The sequence below is a fragment of the Papio anubis genome, chromosome 10, assembly GCF_008728515.1.
Source record: "Papio anubis isolate 15944 chromosome 10, Panubis1.0, whole genome shotgun sequence".
Lineage (NCBI taxonomy): Eukaryota > Metazoa > Chordata > Mammalia > Primates > Cercopithecidae > Papio > Papio anubis.
In genome coordinates, this window is record NC_044985.1 from 83423635 (window position 1) to 83444488 (window position 20854).

The window sequence follows — 20854 nt, forward strand, 5'->3', positions numbered from 1 at the left end:
GCCAGCCCCTCCATTTGGAGCTACAGTTCTGAAGCACTGCCTGTTTATATAGGCAGAATGCCTATAAATGAGGTCCTTTAATCTGGTTCCTAAAGGGCAAAGCATTGGGAGATATTTGTGGTAGCAACCCCCAGCTGACTGCAATTGGAGATTCAAGGGCAGGGGTGCATTTTAGTTTCGTGGAAACAACATACACTTTTAAGTCCAGAAAGTATAGGATTGAATACCATTTCTGCTCCTTAATAGCTATTTGGGAGATCTTGAACAATTTACTTTACATTTCTGAGTCTTAACCTCTCTATCTGTAAAATGGAAAAGAAAGAAAAAAGAAAAAAAAAAAAAACTTTCTCTAAATCCCCAATTCCTTATCTAGAAATTTCTCAGTCAAAAAAAAGGAATGGGTTGGGCACGGTGGCTTACACCCATAATCCCAACACTTTGGGAGGCTGAAGCAGGTGGATCACTTGAGGTCGAGAGTTCAAGACCAGCCTGGCCAATATGGTGAAACCCCATTTCTACTAAAAACACAAAATTAGCTGGGTGTGGTGGAGGGCACCTGTAATCCCAGCTAGTTGGAGGCTGAGGCAGGAGAATCACTTGAACGCAGGAGGCAGAGGTTGCGGTGAGCCGAGATTGTGCCATTGCACTTCAGCCTGGGTGACAGAGCAAGACTCCATCTCAAAAAACAATAAATAATAATAAGAATTTATCCTGTCCTTCCTGCATGAACAATATTTTAGGGTAGCTAGATAGTCCAAACTGATGAGAAAAAAAAATTTTAATAGAAAAAAAATCCAACTAATAAATGTGGAAGTGATGATAGAATTAGAAAATCACAATTTTGCAGCACCTAAAAACATGATTGTTTTAGGCAAGATTATGAATAAATGAAACCCTCCTGAAAAATCAATTAGGAACTTCACAACATCAGATAAAGGCAGCAGTGAGACACTCAGGCACTGCAGCCTCCTGGTGTGATGCAGTGTGAAACACACAGCCCACCTTTAAGAATTCCTGCCAAAAAATTAAACTTCAAACTAATCAGGCCTCTGGAGCTAACAGAGTTTACAGGAAATGTGAGGGATAAAGACACAAATTAAATGACACCATAAGGAAGCAAACAGATCCAGAATGTAGAAATTCTATAGGATAACTGACCCAGATTCTGCAACAAGTAAATGGCAGTGGAAAAACGGGATTGAGGGGGACAGGGAGACTGGTCTTGATCAAAACAGACTCAGAGATACAACAATCAGTATGATGTGTGAGCCATGTTAGATCTACATTCGAACAGGCCCCTATAAAGAGATATTTGCCTGGTTTATACACTAGGTGTTAGACGGTATCATCAAATTATCATTCTGTTGATTGTGATGGTGGCATTACAGTTATGTAAGAAAATATTTGAATTGCTTAGAGATGTATATTAATTATGAAGGAGTGAAATAACATGATCTTTGGAATTTGCTTTAAAATTATTTACTAAAAACAAAAGGAAAATGAAGGAGATGCAAGGAGAAAAAAATAACAGAAAGTAAAGGAAAAAAAAGAAAAAGAAACTTCCCCATAGGATGGATAGAGATTGGATAAATTAAGAAAACCATGTAGCCCAATGTCTGGTACAGAGAATAACTCAATAAATAGCTCCCTTTCCTTTTTGCAAGCCTAAGCCCTGCTTTGAATTCTGAGTTCTGGATACCCTCCTAGGCTGGCATGTTCCTACTTAGTAGAAATGCTTCTATATTTTAACAATTCCTGTTCCATTATGTCATCTACATAAATTCATCATGGAAGAAATCAAGCTTGATTTTTGTTCTCTAATGAAGCAAGAAAATGAAATATTACATTATTCTTGTTACAATGAAGAGACAACCAAGGCCAAAATAATATTTAGCAATAAAGACAGTACAATACCCTCTTCATACTCAAGGAAATAACGTTTGTGTTTCCAATGACTGCAACCCAAGGGCCTATGGTAAGTAGGTATTTGTAATTTTGTTGGAAAACAATTTAGACAGCCTGTGTTTCAACAAAAGTCTCCTATTTAGTTAGAGAATTACTTACAACCAAGCTATTTTATTTGTTATATGAATTATATGTTCAAAAGGGCTAATTTTGATTTTATATTATGGTTTTCTCAATTAATCTGCATAAAAATCATCCCCTGTAACTTCAAATTTCCACATCAAGTGAATCACATAGGCCTCTTAAAGAAGATAATAATTATGAATACTTCAAGCTCAAGCCTGTGGAAAACTGTCTCATCAGTTTTCAAGTAAGTGGCATTATCGTTTAAAGCAACAGTTTTGTTCAGATTTGCTGTAAAGCCACTGCTCACTGCAGCTCTCTAAGCTGTTTGTTCCACTTCCCTCTACAGTGGAACCAAACTTGTAGCCTTGTGAAAGAGTCCCAGGAAACCCAAACTCCTGAATTAAGCCCTGCTTCCTATTTGTGCCCTCCCTCTCCTGGAATTCATTTCTCCCATCCTTGTGTTAGAATATTCTACAGCTTCTGTTTGTTTTTATTGATAGCATCAAATCTAATAGACTTGTATTAAATAGTTAATCTTGAGCTTTTGTTTTCCATTCTGAGTTTCAAAATCCCAGAATGCAGTGCCTTCTAGTTACTCAATAAAGGTTTATCAAATTGAATGAACTGACTTTGCTTCCTGAGCACTTTGCTGATGTTGGCGCTGCAAACCTGGAATATCAGTGTCCATTCTAGGCCGGGCGCGGTGGCTCAAGCCTGTAATCGCAGCACTTTGGGAGGCCGAGATGGGCGGATCACGAGGTCAGGAGATCGAGACCATCCTGGCTAACACAGTGAAACCCCGTCCCTACTAAAAAATACAAAACAATTAGCCGGGCGAGGTGGTGGACGCCTGTAGTCCCAGCTACTCGGGAGACTGAGGCAGAAGAATGGCGTGAACCTGGGAGGCGGAGCTTGCAGTGAGCCCAGATCGCACCACTGCACTCCAGCCTGGGTGGCAGACAGAGACTCCATCTCAAAAAAAAAAAAAAAAAAAAAAAAAAAAATCAGTGTCCATTCTAAACTAACAAATGGGAATAAGGAGTCACTCTGCTAACAAAACGAGAAGAGAGTTCAACACCAGCGAGAACATACTGTATTTCTAGTGAGAAACCATGGGATCAATTTTCCACAGTCGTGTAAAATTTTGTGCTCTGTCCTTAGAGCAGTGGTCATATCCACAGCAGTCAAAACCACATGTACCTATGGGATATCCGCGCAGATCAGCTTTGTTAGACAGGGCAGATATCTGAACCACCTGTTCAGAAAGAATATCATGCCATCATACAGTTTTGAAACAGGCAAAACAAAACTGCAGCTTCCTAAATCACTCTTTATTAAAAGACCAACTTTTTTAGGTTCCCCCCCGCCCCATTTTAAGAAGCTTTTCTCACCACTATTCTTAGTGGTTCTGCCCTTTCCAATTTCTCTGGTCATATTCTAAAAGGGTTGATTTAAGGAAATACCAAAATGCTTTTTAACAATATATATTTTTTAACCTTCATGTTTGGCTGATCTTATTAGCTAAAAAATAATTTTTAGTCATTCCTATACATGAATATCTAGCACTTTCTTTTCAGGCTTAACTTTAGAGACTTCTGTGAGTTTGGTTATATTCCTCTTTGCAGGAGAATCGATGTAATTAGATGTTTCTCAGTGCAATGAGAAGTTTAAGCTTCATATTCGTAACACAAATGTCTTTTCTAAGCCTATAACAGACATAATTGTGGCTAAATGTAGTATTTTATTAAGAATATACAACAGTAAAAGTAGTACATTAATTCAGGACTTAAGAATCTGCTTAATTAAATGTATCTGTCTACAGTAGTATTTAATATCATTATTTTCCCTTCTGTTTTTCTTTCTTTCAGGAGCAATTTAGGACTACTGATATAAATGGACTTGAAACTGAATTGTTAAACAGAACTGCATTTCAGCAGCTCAAGGAATAGAACTCATTCGTTTTCTTATATTTCTGATGCCAGCCAAAATGCAGAACTCAGAAAAAAGACCTCAAGAGTCTTCTGTTCCCTCTCCTCTAGGAAAAGTTAAATTCTCTTTTCTGTGACCTACTGCATAAATGCATGGTTCATTATTATTCTTAAACCTGGATTCAAATGATACTCAGAAAAGTATCAAACCTTTCCCTAAGCACAAACCAATCAAAAAGAACATTTTCCAACCCATATCACCTGAGACTCAAATGAAGTACAAAAAAAAAAAAAAAAAAACCCACAAAATCTAAAAATTAAACTGGGTGCTAGACTTAAAAGCTTACAAGCATCCTCTAGTTTTAGTATAGCTGTTAATACAGCCAAGTTTTTTTTATTTAGCTGATTTTTTACTTACAAATTTTTTAATGAGAAGAAGGTAAAATTCTCTACCAGAAGTCATAAAAATTTTAGATGATAAAACAGATAGCCCTAAAAGTTTTTGCCTAAACTCATGCACATAAACTAAAACTGGCCGATTAATCTCGCTACAGTATGTTTAAAAAGAGTGGCATTTGAAAATACAGTATAGCAGTGTGATGCTGCACTGCCTCTAATTAAGTGCAGACTAGGAAAAATTATTCTTAGTTTAGTCTATGAAAGGGGGGTGGTGGAAATTTCTCTCTTTGCAATTCAAAATTATTTTAAAGATAGAACATTTCTTTTCCAATGTCTTCATTAAACAGAGCTGTTAAGAATTGTCTCCCAACCATCCCCAAAGAGTACAAAGCTAACCAGTATTCGTCCCATATGCTCTGCTTTGAAGTGTGAAGCTGTGACCATCCCACTAGACTCTTACACCACCATCAAAGCCGTCTCATTACGCCCAGTGCTGAGAGTTAAAGCGCGGGGCCCTAACTGCTCCAACACAAACACTGCATTAACAAAGCGACCGCAGTATTCCTCCCCCACATGGCTAGAACCTGAAGAAATTTTTACCATATGTACACATGCACGAGATACAAAAATTTATTGTGCTAGAACATCATTGAGAAGCACATTAAACATGCTGACTAGAACTGGATGTTATTCTAAGGGACTGAAAAAAATAAAATGCAGCTGATCTTTATGATGAAAGAGCAGAAACATCAGGCTGAAAAATGAGATCAAGTGCAATTCCTAAATTGCATTTCGACTGACACGTTCTGTTGCCTGTTTTTTCTTGAGGTAGTGGAAAACAATTTAAGGGAAGAAACGAAACTCTACTGCACATCACTGGGTGCTACTGTTTACTCCACCATGTTTCACTTCAAAAGGACAAACTTAAAAACCACGATAGGCTGATAACAACATCTATGCTTCCAAATGAACAGGCCTTGCTAAGAAAAAGTAATTTCACTTGCATCTCTGAGTTGTCAGTTTATTATTGGCATGACGGTAAAAAATAAAATGCAAAGAAAAAAACTTACCTATTATGGAAATGAGGTCAGGATAAGCACTTAATTGATTTTCATGTTAAATTAATCTGAAAAAAAAAATTTTTAATGTTTTAACCTAACAATTCCACTCCTTTGTATTTGCTCTAGGAAAAGCCTTGCATTTGTGACAACAGAGACTATTCAAGAATGTTCATCATTGCATTATTTGATCTAGGAAAAACAAGAAACAATCTGAATGTCCACAAACAGGAGAACAGACAAAATGTGTTATATTCATACTATGATAATTATAAAGCAGGTAGAATGAAATAGAACTATATGTAATACCATGGATATATTTCTAAGCTATCTTGCTGAATGAAAAAATTATAGTATGAGAGCATTTCTAATACAAACATATCCAAGCAATACTATATTGGTTTTATTGGTTTATACACGTATGTAAGTAAAGCATGTAGAAAATTCTGGATTTGGGTCATGCTATACTCTTACCATAATTTGGCAGGGGGGCATTCAGAGAACCAGGAATGAAAGTAGTGATCAGAGATGAATTTTAACCTTAACTGTATACTCAAAATTTTGAAACAGAGAATTAATTTTAAAAAATCAGCAAGGTCTAATAAATAAATGGTTGTGAGCATTCTTTGCTCTATTATTGTCTTGATAGAAAAAACTACAAGTGAATTTCTTAATGTGTCTAGGTCTGCTTTCCAGCTATGGAATGAAAAAATTGGGCCTATCTACTCTCCTCCCTATAAACAGAAAAATAAGGTGCCCTCAAACTCTTAAAGTATCATACAATTTCATGGAGATACAGATATAAGTATTCATGAAAGTATATAGTATATCAGGAGTTTGGGGCATATTTTACATATATATTTCATAACCAATAATCCAAGAAGGTTATTATTTCCTTGTATATAACATATAGTTTCATAAAGATATGTATACAGAAGCTTATTATTCCTTTGTAGGGCATATGCTGATATATTTACCACTTTGTGCAGATGTGATATTACTCATTTAAAGAATTACACTTTCCTGAGTGGCCTAACATATTTAACTTATACTGTACTCCGTAACTCATTTTATTGTGTCCTGTGGTGCTCTCTAATGGCTTCACGCACAGATTTCATGGTCTCAGTTTTGTTGGGGAAAGGTACTTTATTATACTTCTCTAAAAGTCACAACAGTATTTACTATAGGAAATGGAAACATAACAGGCACTCCAAGACTGTCTGGATGTTCACAAACACCTCTCCATTTATTTTCATAATATTTCTCTGAAATAGGTACTGAATATCATTTTGCAAATGAAGAACTGATAAAGGAGAAGCTGTTTGCTATAGAACTTAAATTTCAGAGCTGAAAGCACTTCAGACATCTCTTGCTCAAGTGATTTTCTAACATCTTGCTGTGCAATCCCTTTTCTTAGAAGGTACCTTATTTGGAATCTTGATACATAAAACAGAAAAGGGGGATCCACCTCTCTTTATGGTGAATAAAGCCTCTCCTGGGCTCCAACTGCTCAGTATCCCCTCCACAAGGCAATGGAGAAACACTAAAAATAATGACAGCCGGTAGGAGGCAGAGGACCTGGTACTTTACACAGTCATCAATTATCATAACCATCCTGATACAATGATATTATTCTCCCATTTTACAGATACAAAAACTCTTAGAGACTGAAAAAGAAGAGATTAAAAAATTTCTCAAGCCAGTTGGCAAACAAGTAGCAGATGTGGGATTTGAACTCAGATTGTTCAGCTCCCCAATTTTTTTTTTTTTAAAGACAAGGTCTTGCTCTGTTTCCCAGGCTGGAGTCCAGTGGCACCATTACAGCTCACTGCAGCCTTGCCTCCCAGGCTCAAGTGATCCTCCCACCTCAGCCTCCCAAGTAGCTGAGATTAGAAGTACATACCACCACGCCCGGCTAATTTTTTTTTTTTTAATTTTTTGTAAAGATGAAGTCTCACAGTGTTGCCCAAGCTGGTCTGGAACTCCTGAGCTCAAGTAATCCACCTGCCTCAACCTCCCAAAGTGCTGGGATTACAGGTGTGAGCCAGTGTGTCCAGTTTCAAATTCTTATCCTGCCCACTTCCCATCTTGCTTCCTTGTCTAACCACAGTGGAATGTGATGTTATTGGTTAGTTCATGCTGATCAGAGACTGACTGGCAGACCTACACATATACATCCTGAGTGGGGGGAATTGGTATTGGCCTTTCACTTCCATACACTGCTCCCTGCTTGTTAAGGACCTCTCGCTATCTTTCAGAGAGGCTACAGAGATGCTAAAGGTTCCCCAAAGAGTAGTTCAGATGGGTCATGGCAAAGCCTTGGGAATGGCCAGGAATCCTTCTGTTGGATAACATATCAGCAATGTATAAATAGCCTTCAGCATTAAGCCTACTCCCCACAGCAACAAAGAGTTAACTTGGCTCTTGCACCGATTTGGTGCTCCTCAAAAGGGCAAACAAATGCTTTGCACGAGTTACTTTGCTTTCCTTGTGTGTGTTCAGCTCTCAAGCCTCTTCTTGGCTGCTGGCCACAGACAACGCACAATAATCTCTCAGTGATCTCAAAGCTGGTACTACCTCTCACCATTTGCCCCCCAAAGGAGTCAAGTCCTGCCCTCCCCCTTTTCATATCCCCACCTTTCAGACAACAACCTTTTCCACACACCCTTCTCCAACCTCTTTCAACTATGTTTTGGAGAAAAATGCTTCCCACCCATTGCTGATGTTTTCTTCCTCATGGAGAGAGCTCTGCTCATCTTGCTGTCTGTTACAGGCTGAATTGTGTTCTCTGAAAGTACATATGTTGAAGTCCTGGCTCCCCGTACCTCAGAATATGACCTTATTCTGGAATGGGGTCATTGCAGATGTAATGAGTTAAGATGAGGTCATACTACAGTAGGTTGGGTCCCTAATCCCATATGATTGAGGTCCTCATAAAAAAGGGAAATTGGGACACAGACAATACACAGAAAGAATGCCACGTGACCATGAAGAAGGTCAAGTGCAAGCCAAGATGGGACAGGTTCTCCCTCACACCTCTCAGAAGGAACCAGCCCTGCTGCCACCCTGATTGAGGACTTCTAGCCTCCAGGATTGTGAGACAATAAATCTCTATGGTTTAAGCCACCCAGACAGTGGTACTTTGTTACTACAGCCCTAGTAAACTAAAACACCAGCCTCCCTCCCTCCTAACTTTCATTCTCTGATGGGGAGTTTGGGAGAGAAACTGGATGTGCACAGACCCACCCTGCCTCCCTCTTCCTTCTTAGGAACTGGTTGTCAGCAGGAAACACACATTCCAGGCTACTCCTCCTCACCACAAAGTTGTCCAGCCTCAGGCCTTGGCTGCCCAGTACTGCCTGTGGCCGGCTGGGTTAGTCTAATTCTCTAGTGGGGCAGGCCCAGCCGCCAATACTAGTTTTATCAGTAATAAAGTTACTGTAGCATTGCCATTTCTCACCTGCCTTTCTCTTCTGTGGGGCTGGTTCCAAATGTGGGAAAGGAAGACGTGTACTATTTGTCATGCTCTCCTCTTAAACCCACCCCAATACTCTTATTTCCCTGGGGGGAGGGAGTGAAGTGACCTTCTTTCTCTACTCTTTCTAATTTTGTTGCTATGCTATAAACTTTGTGCACTGCTTTCCCAAAGCCTCTGGTTTTGATTGTCAAAAATTCTGGCTGTGTGGTGGCTCAGGCCTATAATCCCAGAGCTTTAGGAAGCCAAGGCAGGAGGATCACTTGAGGCCAGGAGTTCCAGACCAGCCTGGGCAACATAGCAAGACCCTGTCTCTACAAAAAAAAATTTAAAGATTAGCTGGACATGGTGATCCATGCCTGTAGTCCTAGCTATTCAGGAGTCTGAAGCAGAGAATCGTTTGAGCCCAGGAGGTCAAGGCTGCAGTGAGCTAGGACTGCACCACTGCACTCCAGCCTGGGCAACAGGCAAGTTCCTGTCTCTAAAATAAATAAATAAATAAATAAATAAATAAATAGAACATGAACACTGTTACTTCTGCACTGTCACTATAACAATCCTATAATCCCCTCAAGGTACTCAGACAGTCCCACACAGGCTATGGGGAAAAGAAAAGCACAACAATTAACATCTCAAAATATTATCTTACTACATATTTTCAGGTAATTAAAATTGGAGAATGAATTATTCAACTTATGTAATTTTAATAGTCACATAATAACGATAATTAATTATGCTATAATTATTGTAATATCATAATACTACAGCCATACATTGTTGTCATTGTTATTGCAGGCTGTGAGTCTCCTGAGAAGGAAGGAGACTCTACCAATAGAGAACAGGTGGATGGGCTGCTGGGTGCATGACGGTGTGGAGAGACTTGCACTTAATCTACAAGCCCATCAATGTCACTAACATTATTATATCATTTCTTCAGAGTTTTCTAGTCCTAGTGGCCTTGACACTGGAAGCCACTATAAAAACTAAGAAGGAAAGATAAAAGGAAAAGGGATTCAGGAAAAACATCTCCACAGTAATGGGGCCTGGGCTTAAAAATACCAGAGCCTAGTATTCAGTCACCAGTAATAAACCCCTACTAGATCCACAATCTCTAAAACACCATCAGCAATCATATAAAACGCCAATCTCTGAGTGTTGTAGATATCTACTGAAAATAAGAAAACCTAAAACCCCTCCACTTTGAGGCCCCCCAGGGCTCCCTTTGTTAGTAAGGGGTGAATGTTTGATGCCTCCCACAATGACTCCTGGTTTAACACTGAGTGTTCTAAGAGATCTTTTACCTAGGTGAAGTGGTTGGCTGGGGAGGGGGCTCCTAATTTTTAACTGTTAAATCTCACCTGTGGCTTCTAGATTGGGAAACAATTACAAGAAGTATATAGTCAGGCAGCATGGATTTCATGTACCCCACCTATTTGTTCCAATTAGGAGATTCTTATAAGACATTTATTCTTGTTGATATTTCTTTTTCTGTCTGTTGGTTTTGTGTTTGAGACAGGGTCTCGCTCTGCTGCCCAGGCTGGAGTACAAGTAGTACATCATGGCTTACTGCAACCTCAGCCCCCTGGGCTCAAGGGATCTCCCATCTCAGCTTCCCAAGTAACTAAGACTACAGCACGCACTACCACACCCAGCTAATGTTTTTTATTTTTTTTCTTTGTAGAGACAAGGTCTCCCTATGTTGCCCAGGCTGGTCTTGAACTCCTGGGCTCAAGCAATCCTCCCGCCTTGACCTCCCAAAGTGCTGGGATTATAGGCATGAGCCACCACTCCCAGCTACTTGTCAATATTTCAATAAACCCTATTGCTTTTATATCAAGAGTGAGACAGGGGCCAGCCGTGGTGGGCAGATCCCTTGAGCCCAGGAGTTTGAAACCAGCCTAGGCAACACAGGGAGACCCCATCCTACAAAAAATACAAAAATTAACCAGGCATAGTGGTACATGCCTGTAGTCCCAGCTATTTGGGAGGCTGAGGTGGCAGGATCACTTGAGTCTGGAAAGTCAAGGCTACAGTGAGCCCCAGTCGTGCCACTGCACTCAGTCTGGGCAACAAAGCAAACCCTGTCTCAAAAAAAAAAAAAAAAAAAATGGAGGAGTGATACAGGGAAGGAGTAAAAGTCAATACCAGGGTATGTCATCAAGCCGTGAGCAACTGGGACTCAATCCTGCTGAGATGGTCCTCAGAATTGTCCATCTCAGGGACAAAAGAGGCAAGCATTTATCCACCAGCTCTGGTCCCCGACAAGTCAAGTGTTGCCCGATGGGGTTAACTTGCTTGATCACTCACACTGCAGGTTGTAGCAAAGCCACAGTAAGAGAAAAGAGTGCAGCTTTTTCAAGTATGGCTGGGTTCATCCACAAATGCTGGTCATGGAAGATTAAGTTTGTTTATCCCAGTTCTCCCATTTGGCCTTTCCTTCTTCATTAGTACCTGTTTTACAGTGGTTGGTAGACTCCTCTTGCATTTATTCAGCCTGAGGCAATATGCATTTATGAGCAACCTGGTAACTTTCCTTCATAGTTAAAAGGTACTAAAGTCACTGGAAATCAATTTTAATATTTTAAGTACTTTCCCAATGCACAATCCCTTGTTTTCTCAGATTTTTCTGTTGTGGCAGTATTCCTGTAATTCTCCAACTAAATGCTATGCCCTAAATACGTTTACACACATTTGTAAAATCGACTATTGTTTTTATGTTATGGCAATGAGGGTAGTGTTGATGGTGGTAAGAACTTTATCAGAACCCAGCATCTAAACTGACTGATCTCAACCAAATCCAACACTGTTTTATGAGACAATCTCCATAGCAACTGGAGAATCAGAGTAGAAATTCTTAAAGTGAAAAGTTGTTCCTGATTTGCCAGATCAGCCCATGTTTTGACAATCTGTAATAAGGTAATCAAAGGGTCTCAAGACTACCATGCGAGTGTTGACGCTGTGTGAATGTGTCATGGCACACATCCTCCAAGTCATAAGAATACTTGAAAAAAAAATCTACAAAGCTGATCATTCTGATCAAAGTCCTTAATGTTTTATATATTTTTTAAAAATCAAAAAAATAAGAATCAGTCATGCCAGAGCTATTTCTTTATTCATATAACTTACATGGCTAGCATTTATCTTTCCAGTTCTCTAAATAATGACCTTAGTTGATATGGCATTGTACAAATATTCATTTGATCAATGACATGAAACAAAAAGCAAGTTTCCATATCATTTATAAAATCCATTAACTATGGTCTAGACTCTTAAAGCTGAATATTATGAGCCTACATGTTAGCTAAGCCTATTTTCACTGTCAAGGCATTGGGAGAATTTCCCTAAGAACCTTCGGCGCTGACCCTTCCCCTCTATCATCACTCAATTCTTCTCATGAAAGTTTGTGTGTAAACAGAAACTTTTACATGTTACAGAGACACTGGGTCCAGCATGTGAAAACACGGAGTGAGGAAGACGTAGAACACATACAAGAAGCATCAAGGTCCACAGTATCCTGCAGAGAAATTGTCTATAGAAACTTGATAGAAGTCCAGAAAATCAGACTAAATATCTTCAATACTGAGTAGAAGTCAGACAAAAGAAGAATGCTCCTGAAAATTTACCAATGATTCCAAGTGAGGTGAATGCATTGTTCCTGAAAGATCCATGATGATTTAAAATCGCCAAGAGAAGTAGGGACTTCCAGGAAAACATGAAAATGTGGATGCATATGTTTACTTTCATTTCTTCCAGAAACCCCAAGGAAAAAAATGGTAAAGAAATTTTTTTCCCAAGCATCAACTCAAACAAACAGAAATAAAGAGGAGGCAATCGCAGTGGAAGCTGCAGAGAAAACGTGTGAGGGGGAGGTGATTCGGCAGACCCAAGGCAGCAAGTGGAGCAGCAGAGAAGCACCTGATGCATCCCACAGACACCTGATAGTGGGCAGAACTGGCAGCCCCACTTTGGGAGAGAAGGCAAAGGGGAAGCTCAAAACCGGAAGATGGGTGGGAAGTCAGCTTCAGCAGCGGTCAAAGCCCATCCCTGATCCACACAGGCACCTTCCCTGCCACACCCTGGCAGAATATGCAAGAGGTAAAACACAAGGTGTCTGGGCTGGGGAATATGGACACAGCTGAGGGCTGGGGTGAGTAACAAAAAGAGAGGAATTAAAAGAACGTTTATATTGACAATCTAAACGTTGAGATTGTTTCAGCCCTTTTGTGCAACTTAGCTTCTAAAACACTGGCAGTGGTGTCTCCACTCCAGGCTGGACACTGGAAGATCCTTCTCTGGGGAACATGAACAGCTCAAGAGGAAAGACAAAAAAAATACTGAAGTATGAGTTCCCCAAAGAAACGACCCAGCCATGTCAGCCTACAGCTGACAAACCCCATGTGCATACTCGGAATGTCCATTCAGCCTTCTAGCATCCACTCAGAATAAACAGCCAACCAGGCATCATCAAACATCTTAGGAAAGCCTTTAAAAAACAAAACAAAACAAAATTTAAAAAAACAAAACAAAAAAAACAAGAAAAAGCAATGAGGTGAAGGGGGTAAGGTGGGGGGAGACTATGCAGGAAGAAGAAACCACAATGATCCATTAATGATACATTCATGAAAAAAACCAGGATGTTCTCTTGAAAAGTAAAATAAAAGGAACATTTACAGAGTAAATGAAAGCACTTGGAAATTAACATGGAAGCCATAAAAAACTTATGGAAGGCTAGGATAGAAAGTAGAGGAAATTTGCCAGAAAGTGTTATAAAAATAGAGTGATGGAAAATAAGAAAGAAAGTAAATGTAGAGGACCAGTAAAAGAGTTCTAATCTCCAAATAATGAGGCTTTTAGAAAGAACTGAGAAAATGGAAGAAATCATCAATGGAATAATTTAAAAGAATTGTCCAGCACTGACGGACAATAGTTTCAAAGAATAAAAGGACTCACCAAGTATCCAGCATAATGGATGGAAACAAACCCATACAAAAGCACTTGAGAGAAATTTCAGAACACTGGGAACCAAGCAAAGACCTCACAAGCCTCCAGAGAGAAATGAAAGGTCACATACAAAAAATAAGGAGTCATAACAGTTTCAGAAGTCTCAATAGCAATGTGGAAACAAGAAGTCAATGACACAACATCTTTAAATTAAAGTTATTTCTAACCTGGAATTCTATAGCAAGACAAACTAATAATTCAGTGTGAAGGAGAATAATGGCACTTTCTGACATGCAAAGGGTCAACAATGTACTTCATTTTTTTTTCCAGAAAGCTACTAAAGGATGTGTTCCACCAAAATGACACCTTAAACTAAGAAAGTAAAAAAAGAGAAAGAGAAGATATGGGATTCAGGTTGCGGACCAGGGCGTTCAACATGGAGAAAGATGAAAGTCATGATGATGGCTGAGGGAGATCCTATGAAGACAGTTATCCTCAGCACACTGAGGGCAGCTAGTCCTAACTGGAACAGGTTGGAGAATTCTAGAAGATACTTCTTTAAGAAGATGGAATTGATAGAACCCTCAATGAATGCATGAAGTGTTCTATCTGGATGCATAGAGAGATGTAACAACTGACAGTGAATTTGGAGCCAAACCAGTGGTAAGTATATAAAACACTAAGCAAACAAATTATCTAAAAGATAATGACCAACTCCAGCAAAAATACAAAGTTATGCAGAAAAGGTCAAATAATAATAATGTTCTAAATGATTCATTGTGAACAATGTTTACATAGTTATACATATGTTTACATAGTTATAATAATGTAACCACTAACTATTGACTCAAATTTTGATATAAATATATTGAGAGGTTGGAAGATTGGGATGTGTGAGTGGTGTGTGTGTGTGTGTGTGTGTGTGTGTGTGTGTGTGTGTGTGTGTTAGAGATGAGAGGTGGGGTAGGGGGAAGCTAAATTTTCATCTTCCACAGTGAGAAGTCAATAGATACTGCCTAAAACTGAAAGACCAAGACATACCAGTGTAAGTGTGATATTTCGATATCTAGAGTTAAAACAAGGTAAAAAAGTGGAAAGTACTTGGCTGGCTCTGAGGAAAAGGAAATTGAAGGGTGTGTATGGTGGGAGGTAAAAGGGGTTAGATAGGTACTTAGAATTTTTTGAATAAACCCTGTGCAGTATGTGATTTTTAGCTACATGCCTGTATCATTTTGATAAAAACAAAAAGAAAGAGAGAGAAGGAGGAAAGGAAAAAATTTTAGAGACCTGGCTAGGGGCAGTGGCTCATGCCTATAATTCCAACACTTTGAGAGGCTGAGGTGGGAGGATCGCTTGAGCCCAGGAATTCAAGACCCACCTGGGCAACATGACAAGACCCTGTCTCTACGAAAAACACAAAAGTGAGCCAGGTGTGGTGGCATGCACCTGTGATCACAGCTACTCAGGAGGCTGAGGTGGGAGGATTGCTTGAACCAGAGAGGCAGAAGTTGCAGTGAGCCGAGATCATGCCACTACACTCCAGCCAGGCCAACACAGCAAGATCCTGTCTTAAAAAAAAATTTAGAGACCTAATAGTGATAAAAATGAGACAGAGCCTAATAGATCAATTGTGAGTTTTTATAGAAAATGAAAACCAGCCAGGCACAGTGGCTCACACTTGAAATCCCAGCTACTGGGGAGGCTGAGACAGGAGAATCGCTTGAACACAGGAGGCAGGGGTTGCAGTGAGCCAAGATCATGTACTGCACTCCAGCCTGGGTGATACAGTGAGACTCCATCTCAGTAAATAAATAAATACATACATACATACCAATGTCCAAAATATTGGGAAGAAAACCTATAAGCTTTAAATAAATATAGACTAGATCTACATCTCACCTGAGCTCTAAACTGTATAATCAACCATCCTCTCAAAATATTTGTATCAATTTGGGTGAATAGTTAGTGGTTACATTATTATACCTATGTAAACATTGCTCACAATGAATCATTTAGAACATTACTATTATTTTACCTCTGCCAACCTTTTACATGCTGTCAAATGACAGCATGTAAAAAATGTATTCATGGTCTTTTCCCCAAACCTCCTTTCTTCTGTCATTTTAAGTTGTAACACTATCACACCACTGCTCTGTCCCTCACCAGCAAGATCCCATGGAATCTGTCCATTCTCTATTCTCTTAGGCCAATATCATCCTTCTAAACTGGTCAGCCTGCTTCCTGTCCATTCTCTATCATGCAGGCAGAGTGCTCTTTCTAAGAACTGAAAGCCAATCATATCATTTTCTTGCTTAAAACACTTCAGTGGTTACCACTGCCTTTAGCACAAGATTTGAACCCTTCAACCAGACATCTAAAACTTCATAATCTAGCCAAGTGCAGTGGCTCATGCCTGTAATCCCAGCACTTTGGGAGGCTGAGGCAGCTTGCTTGAGGTCAGGAGTTTGAGACCAGCCTGGCCAACAAGGAAAAACCCCACTTCTACTAAAAATACAAAAAAAAAAAAAAAATTAGCTGGGTATGGCAGTGCACACCTGTAGTCCCAGCTACTCAGGAGGCTGAGGCTCAAGAATCACTTGAGTCTGGGAGGCGGAGGTTGCAGTGAGCCGAGGTTGCACCACTGCACTCCAGCCTGGGTGACAGAGTGAGACTCCATCTCAAAAAATTTAAAAAATTAAAACTTCATAATTTGGCCTCTGATTACCTCTTGAGCCTCATTTCATAACATTCCCAGGAATGTCTTTCCCATCCCACCCCACCTCTACATTCCATGCAGCCAAACTGAAGTCCTTTGCAGGTGCTCGAGTTCAGGCTGCCCTCACCTCTGGGCCTCTGCATCACTGTTCCCTGTATTCTAAAAGTCCTCAAACTAAAATGATATGCAAAAGTATATGTGAGTGTATGTCTCCATGTATATACACACAATGCACATGCAGAAAAACTTGCAAAAATTGTTGACGGTTATTTATAAATCCTCTGAATACCAACTTTGGACCCACCTTAAGAACCTCTTCCTGAAGCTAAAAGCAAACTTACAGCTGATATTAAAAAGTTGTGAAATATGTTATTCAGCATTTTTGCATACAAAGTATACATAAATTGCACATATCAGTATCAACTCTTTTATGTCACTGGGATGCTATTTATTGCCCTTTGTCCAGAGAAAGTTAGCTGATTATTATGTTACAGCTGGTTTCTCTGGGAAAGCCTTATTCTAGGGAAAAACATCCTTTCACTGTTCTGAGAACAGCAGGATCCTAGAATGTGAATACTTCTGCCTCATAAGAATGCCTGAGCATGCTGTTACAAAAAAAAAAAAAAAAAACTTAAAAAAATTTGGATGATATTAGATGAACAGCTGTGTAGAAAAGGGAATGTAAAAATAAAAACTGCATGTTGGAGCATCAAAATAGTAACCATGTACAGTATAGGACTGTTTTTAATCAGATGAAGATTGAAGCTATTACATTTCAAATCAAATGTTATAAATTAGTTCAAGAATGCAGCTGAGCTCTCATTTAATTAGAAATGGCCATGTTTAAATCATGAGGTACAGTAGCTGCCAATGAAGCAAAGGGCAAGGGAAGGGAGAAATCCTGTGTCCAGACTCACTGATTCTTAACTGTCTCCTATGCAGGACAAACATCTGGGGTGGACCAGTCCCGATGTAATGAAGAACTTCATGTACTAGCTAATTTGAGATTTAATGTAATTGTCCATAATTGTTTTGAAGACAATTAAAATCATTATTCTGGTCTGGACAATTCTGAACTCTTCATTTTTGTGTGGAACACATTTTCCCCTCCATGCTGAATTTTAACTCTTTCTTGGATAAAACGTAAGGCAAGTCTGAGGCCAAGATTTCCCTCGGAAATAACCCTTCAACTGTCAGGTCACATGAAAATGCAGCATAAGTAGTGAGGCACTCCTTTGGAAGCAAGTCTCATTTCCTATTTCTGGTGCTTCATGTAGCTCAACTAAAGTCCAAATCTACATCCCAAATGTTAGACAATTCACCATTAATTAAAAATGAGACAACATCATAGAGGGATTTCTGAGGTCATACAGAAAAGAATGCAATTATCCTAAGGCGGATTTTCCCCCGAAGATTATAAGCCTCTGCATCTTGTAATTAACCGTGGTACAGTTAGACAGTCCAGGCAAAAGTTCTTTCTTTTCTCCCAATTTGCCTAATTCAAAAACACCTCAAGTGGCATAGCTCAAATTTTCCAAATTAACCTTACCCCTGGGGCTGAAATCATTCAAGTGACAGTTTAGCTCTAAAGAAAATCTTAGTGAGAGTTGTGCACAGGGAAAAAAGGAAAAAAAAAAAAAAAGTCGGAGGAAAAAGGGGTAAGAGTTAACATTTAAGTAGATTTTCAACCTCATCATTACCCCTGCTCAAGAAAATAGGACACCGATAGGCAAAACACACCATCGTTCTGCCCTGAAGAGCCTGAAGGACTTACTAGAAACCACTATTGCTTCCTCATGATCCATTGTGAATTTGTAAGGGATAAAATTATTGATTTTTTTTTTTTTTCGCCATACCCCACAACATTTAGTGTTCCATAATGTCATGGCATAGGAAGTGGAGGGGTATGTCACAAACACACAGTGTATTGTGGATACAGTTCTTCAAGATCAACTTTTCCCAGGGAGCTGAGGAGTGATGCGATTCTCACAAGCTATTTCAGTTTGCAAAAATGGTTTCCAATAAGAGGAGAACACACAACCCCAAACTTTCTCTTACTTCTGGCCAACACTCCACACTCTTCCACTGTGACTCCAGAGAGACGGTCAATCGGAACCAGGTCCACTGCCCTCAGGCAAGGGTGGATTCCCTCTTGGACTTCCGTATCGATAGCCTGGAAGGCCTCTAGGCAAGCAGCCAGAACAGAACTGCCCAAAAATGCAAAATTGTGGAAAACAATCATTAAGCTTTCAACTGCATCTACAGAAAAAGCTATGATTTTGTTGTTCCACTAGTTGCTTTTCTTTTGTCATCTGTATAGAAGACTTCTTTTTTGTCCAAAATAACGAAAAACACAAAATCCAACCTCTCCCCTCACCCCACCTCCCAACAGTCATAAAACTTCATATTTCTTCCACCTTTTCCTCCCCAAAGTGAGAGAATTATACAAGATTTATTGGTCTTATACTATTTGATTTTTTTTTATAATTGGTTACTTTAAATTTTTTCAACTTTCTCCAATTAATCTAATCAAATTCCTTATTTGCAGAATGCTTTATGAGTAATTCTATTAAAATAGATACACAAACATAATTTTTTTATTTTTTATTTTTTAGAGACTGAGTCTTGCTACGTTGCCCAGGTTGGTCTCAAATTCCTGGCATCAGGCAATCCTCTCACCTTGGCCTCCCAAAGTGCAGAAACTATAGGCATGAGCCACTGTGCTGAACCACATAAATTCTTTTTCACGTAAATTTTTTAAAGCATACTTATTTTAGTTTTGCTCTTATCCACTAATTATATTTTCATTGAATTATTATAGCTAAATGCATATTATAGACACCTAAGAGTTTTATGATATTACTCTGAGTTTTTATTAGTAATACAGTATGACCATTTTAGCAATAGAGGAAAAAGTGGATTTTTATCCTGTATTAAGATTAACATTCAACGTAATCTGTCCAGGCCGGGCTCGGTGGCTCACTCCTACAATTCCAGCACTTTGGGAGGCTGAGGCAGGCAAATCACTTGAGGTCAGGAGTTTGAGACCAGCCTGGCCAACATGGCAAATCCCCATCTCTATTGAAAACAATACAAAAAGTTAGCCAGGCATGGTGGTGTGCGCCTGTAATTCCAGCTACACAGGAGGCTGAAGCACAAGAATTGCTTGAACCCGGGAGGCAGAGGTTGCAGTGAGTCAAAATCGGGCCACTGCACTCCACTCTGGGTGACGGAGTGAGACTCTTGTCTTGAAAAAAAAAAAAAAAAAAAAAAGATAATCTGTCCTATGCTTGCTGAAGTTATCAGTAAGCTCTCTACTAAACCTTACAATGTCCCTGTGAGACATGTCAACTCATGGCCCAACTCCAGATCTCAAGCTCCCAACCCAGAATGCACTGCTTAGCATGTTTCATTCCATGCCAGCTTAGCAGTGAAATGAAAGCTGACTTCAACACTATTACTTCATGGGCTAAAACCTGAAGATGTCTTTTCTTAACCACAAAGGATATGTGATCATCTTCAGCAAAAAGAAAAAGAAAAAAAAAAAGTCATGAAATCTTGGACCCCAAAGTTCACTGTAACAAAGAGGAAATGGAGGATGTTTGAGATTTACATGTTCAGAAAAATGACTAAATGTAGTTTTGTGGTAGACTCTTTACTTAACAGAGGGGAGTATTCAGATTTACACAGGAAATCAATGATTAGAGAAAGTTCAGGTCTACCCGAAGGCCTACCCTTCACCAAAATAAAGACAAATATGTGAAGAAAGAAACTGAAATCTTACCCAACTTATCAACAGAAACTGCTATTGTAATGACTGATCTATTATAGTCTTGATCAGAAAATATATTGAGCACTGACACTTGAGGATGTTTCTTTCCTGTAAAGAAAACAAGACAGGAGTGCAAGAATTTTTTTTTCTATGATAAAACCTTAATAGTTTATTTCTTCTGGTATAATTCAATTTAACTTAGTTGAAAAATTCTGGGATGTGACTTTTGGAAGTGACATTGAATAAACATGAAATTCATGAGAGGCAATGTCCACTTTTCTTACCGCATCTTATTGTATAACCAGGTGGCTCAGCCCAGACACAAGCTTTTGATGTCTATAATAGACCCTCTTTTGGACTTGCTACTGAATTTGCCAAAATTCCCTTAACTCAGTCTAAGATGGTAGCCCCTTTCTCTAATAGCCAAATCATATCGCTGTAAATCCTGTGCTTCATCAATCTCATCACCTAGGCCTTGTCAATATTTCCTTCCCAAATCCAGAAACTAAACTGTTTGGGTCAAGATCTAACATC

The 20854-nt window shown here is 39.3% G+C and overlaps 1 protein-coding gene across 4 annotated transcripts in view; it reads right to left on the reverse strand.

The window, feature by feature from the left end:
• Positions 1-20854, reverse strand: part of FTCDNL1 (formiminotransferase cyclodeaminase N-terminal like) — a 42847-nt gene that overhangs the window by 17215 nt on the left and 4778 nt on the right. The window contains exons 3-4 of one of the 4 annotated variants that reach the window (XM_021923839.2): positions 20333-20428; positions 16462-18755 (exon numbers count right to left, since the gene is read on the reverse strand). The exons of 2 other annotated variants lie outside the window; for them this stretch is intronic. In XM_021923839.2, the coding sequence (XP_021779531.1) occupies positions 18733-18755; positions 20333-20428 (119 nt within the window). In that variant the 3' untranslated portion in view covers positions 16462-18732. Of the gene's footprint in view, positions 1-5428; positions 7227-16461; positions 18756-20332; positions 20429-20854 lie in introns of those variants that run through there. One more of the 4 variants, XR_002516222.2, reaches the window with a different exon arrangement.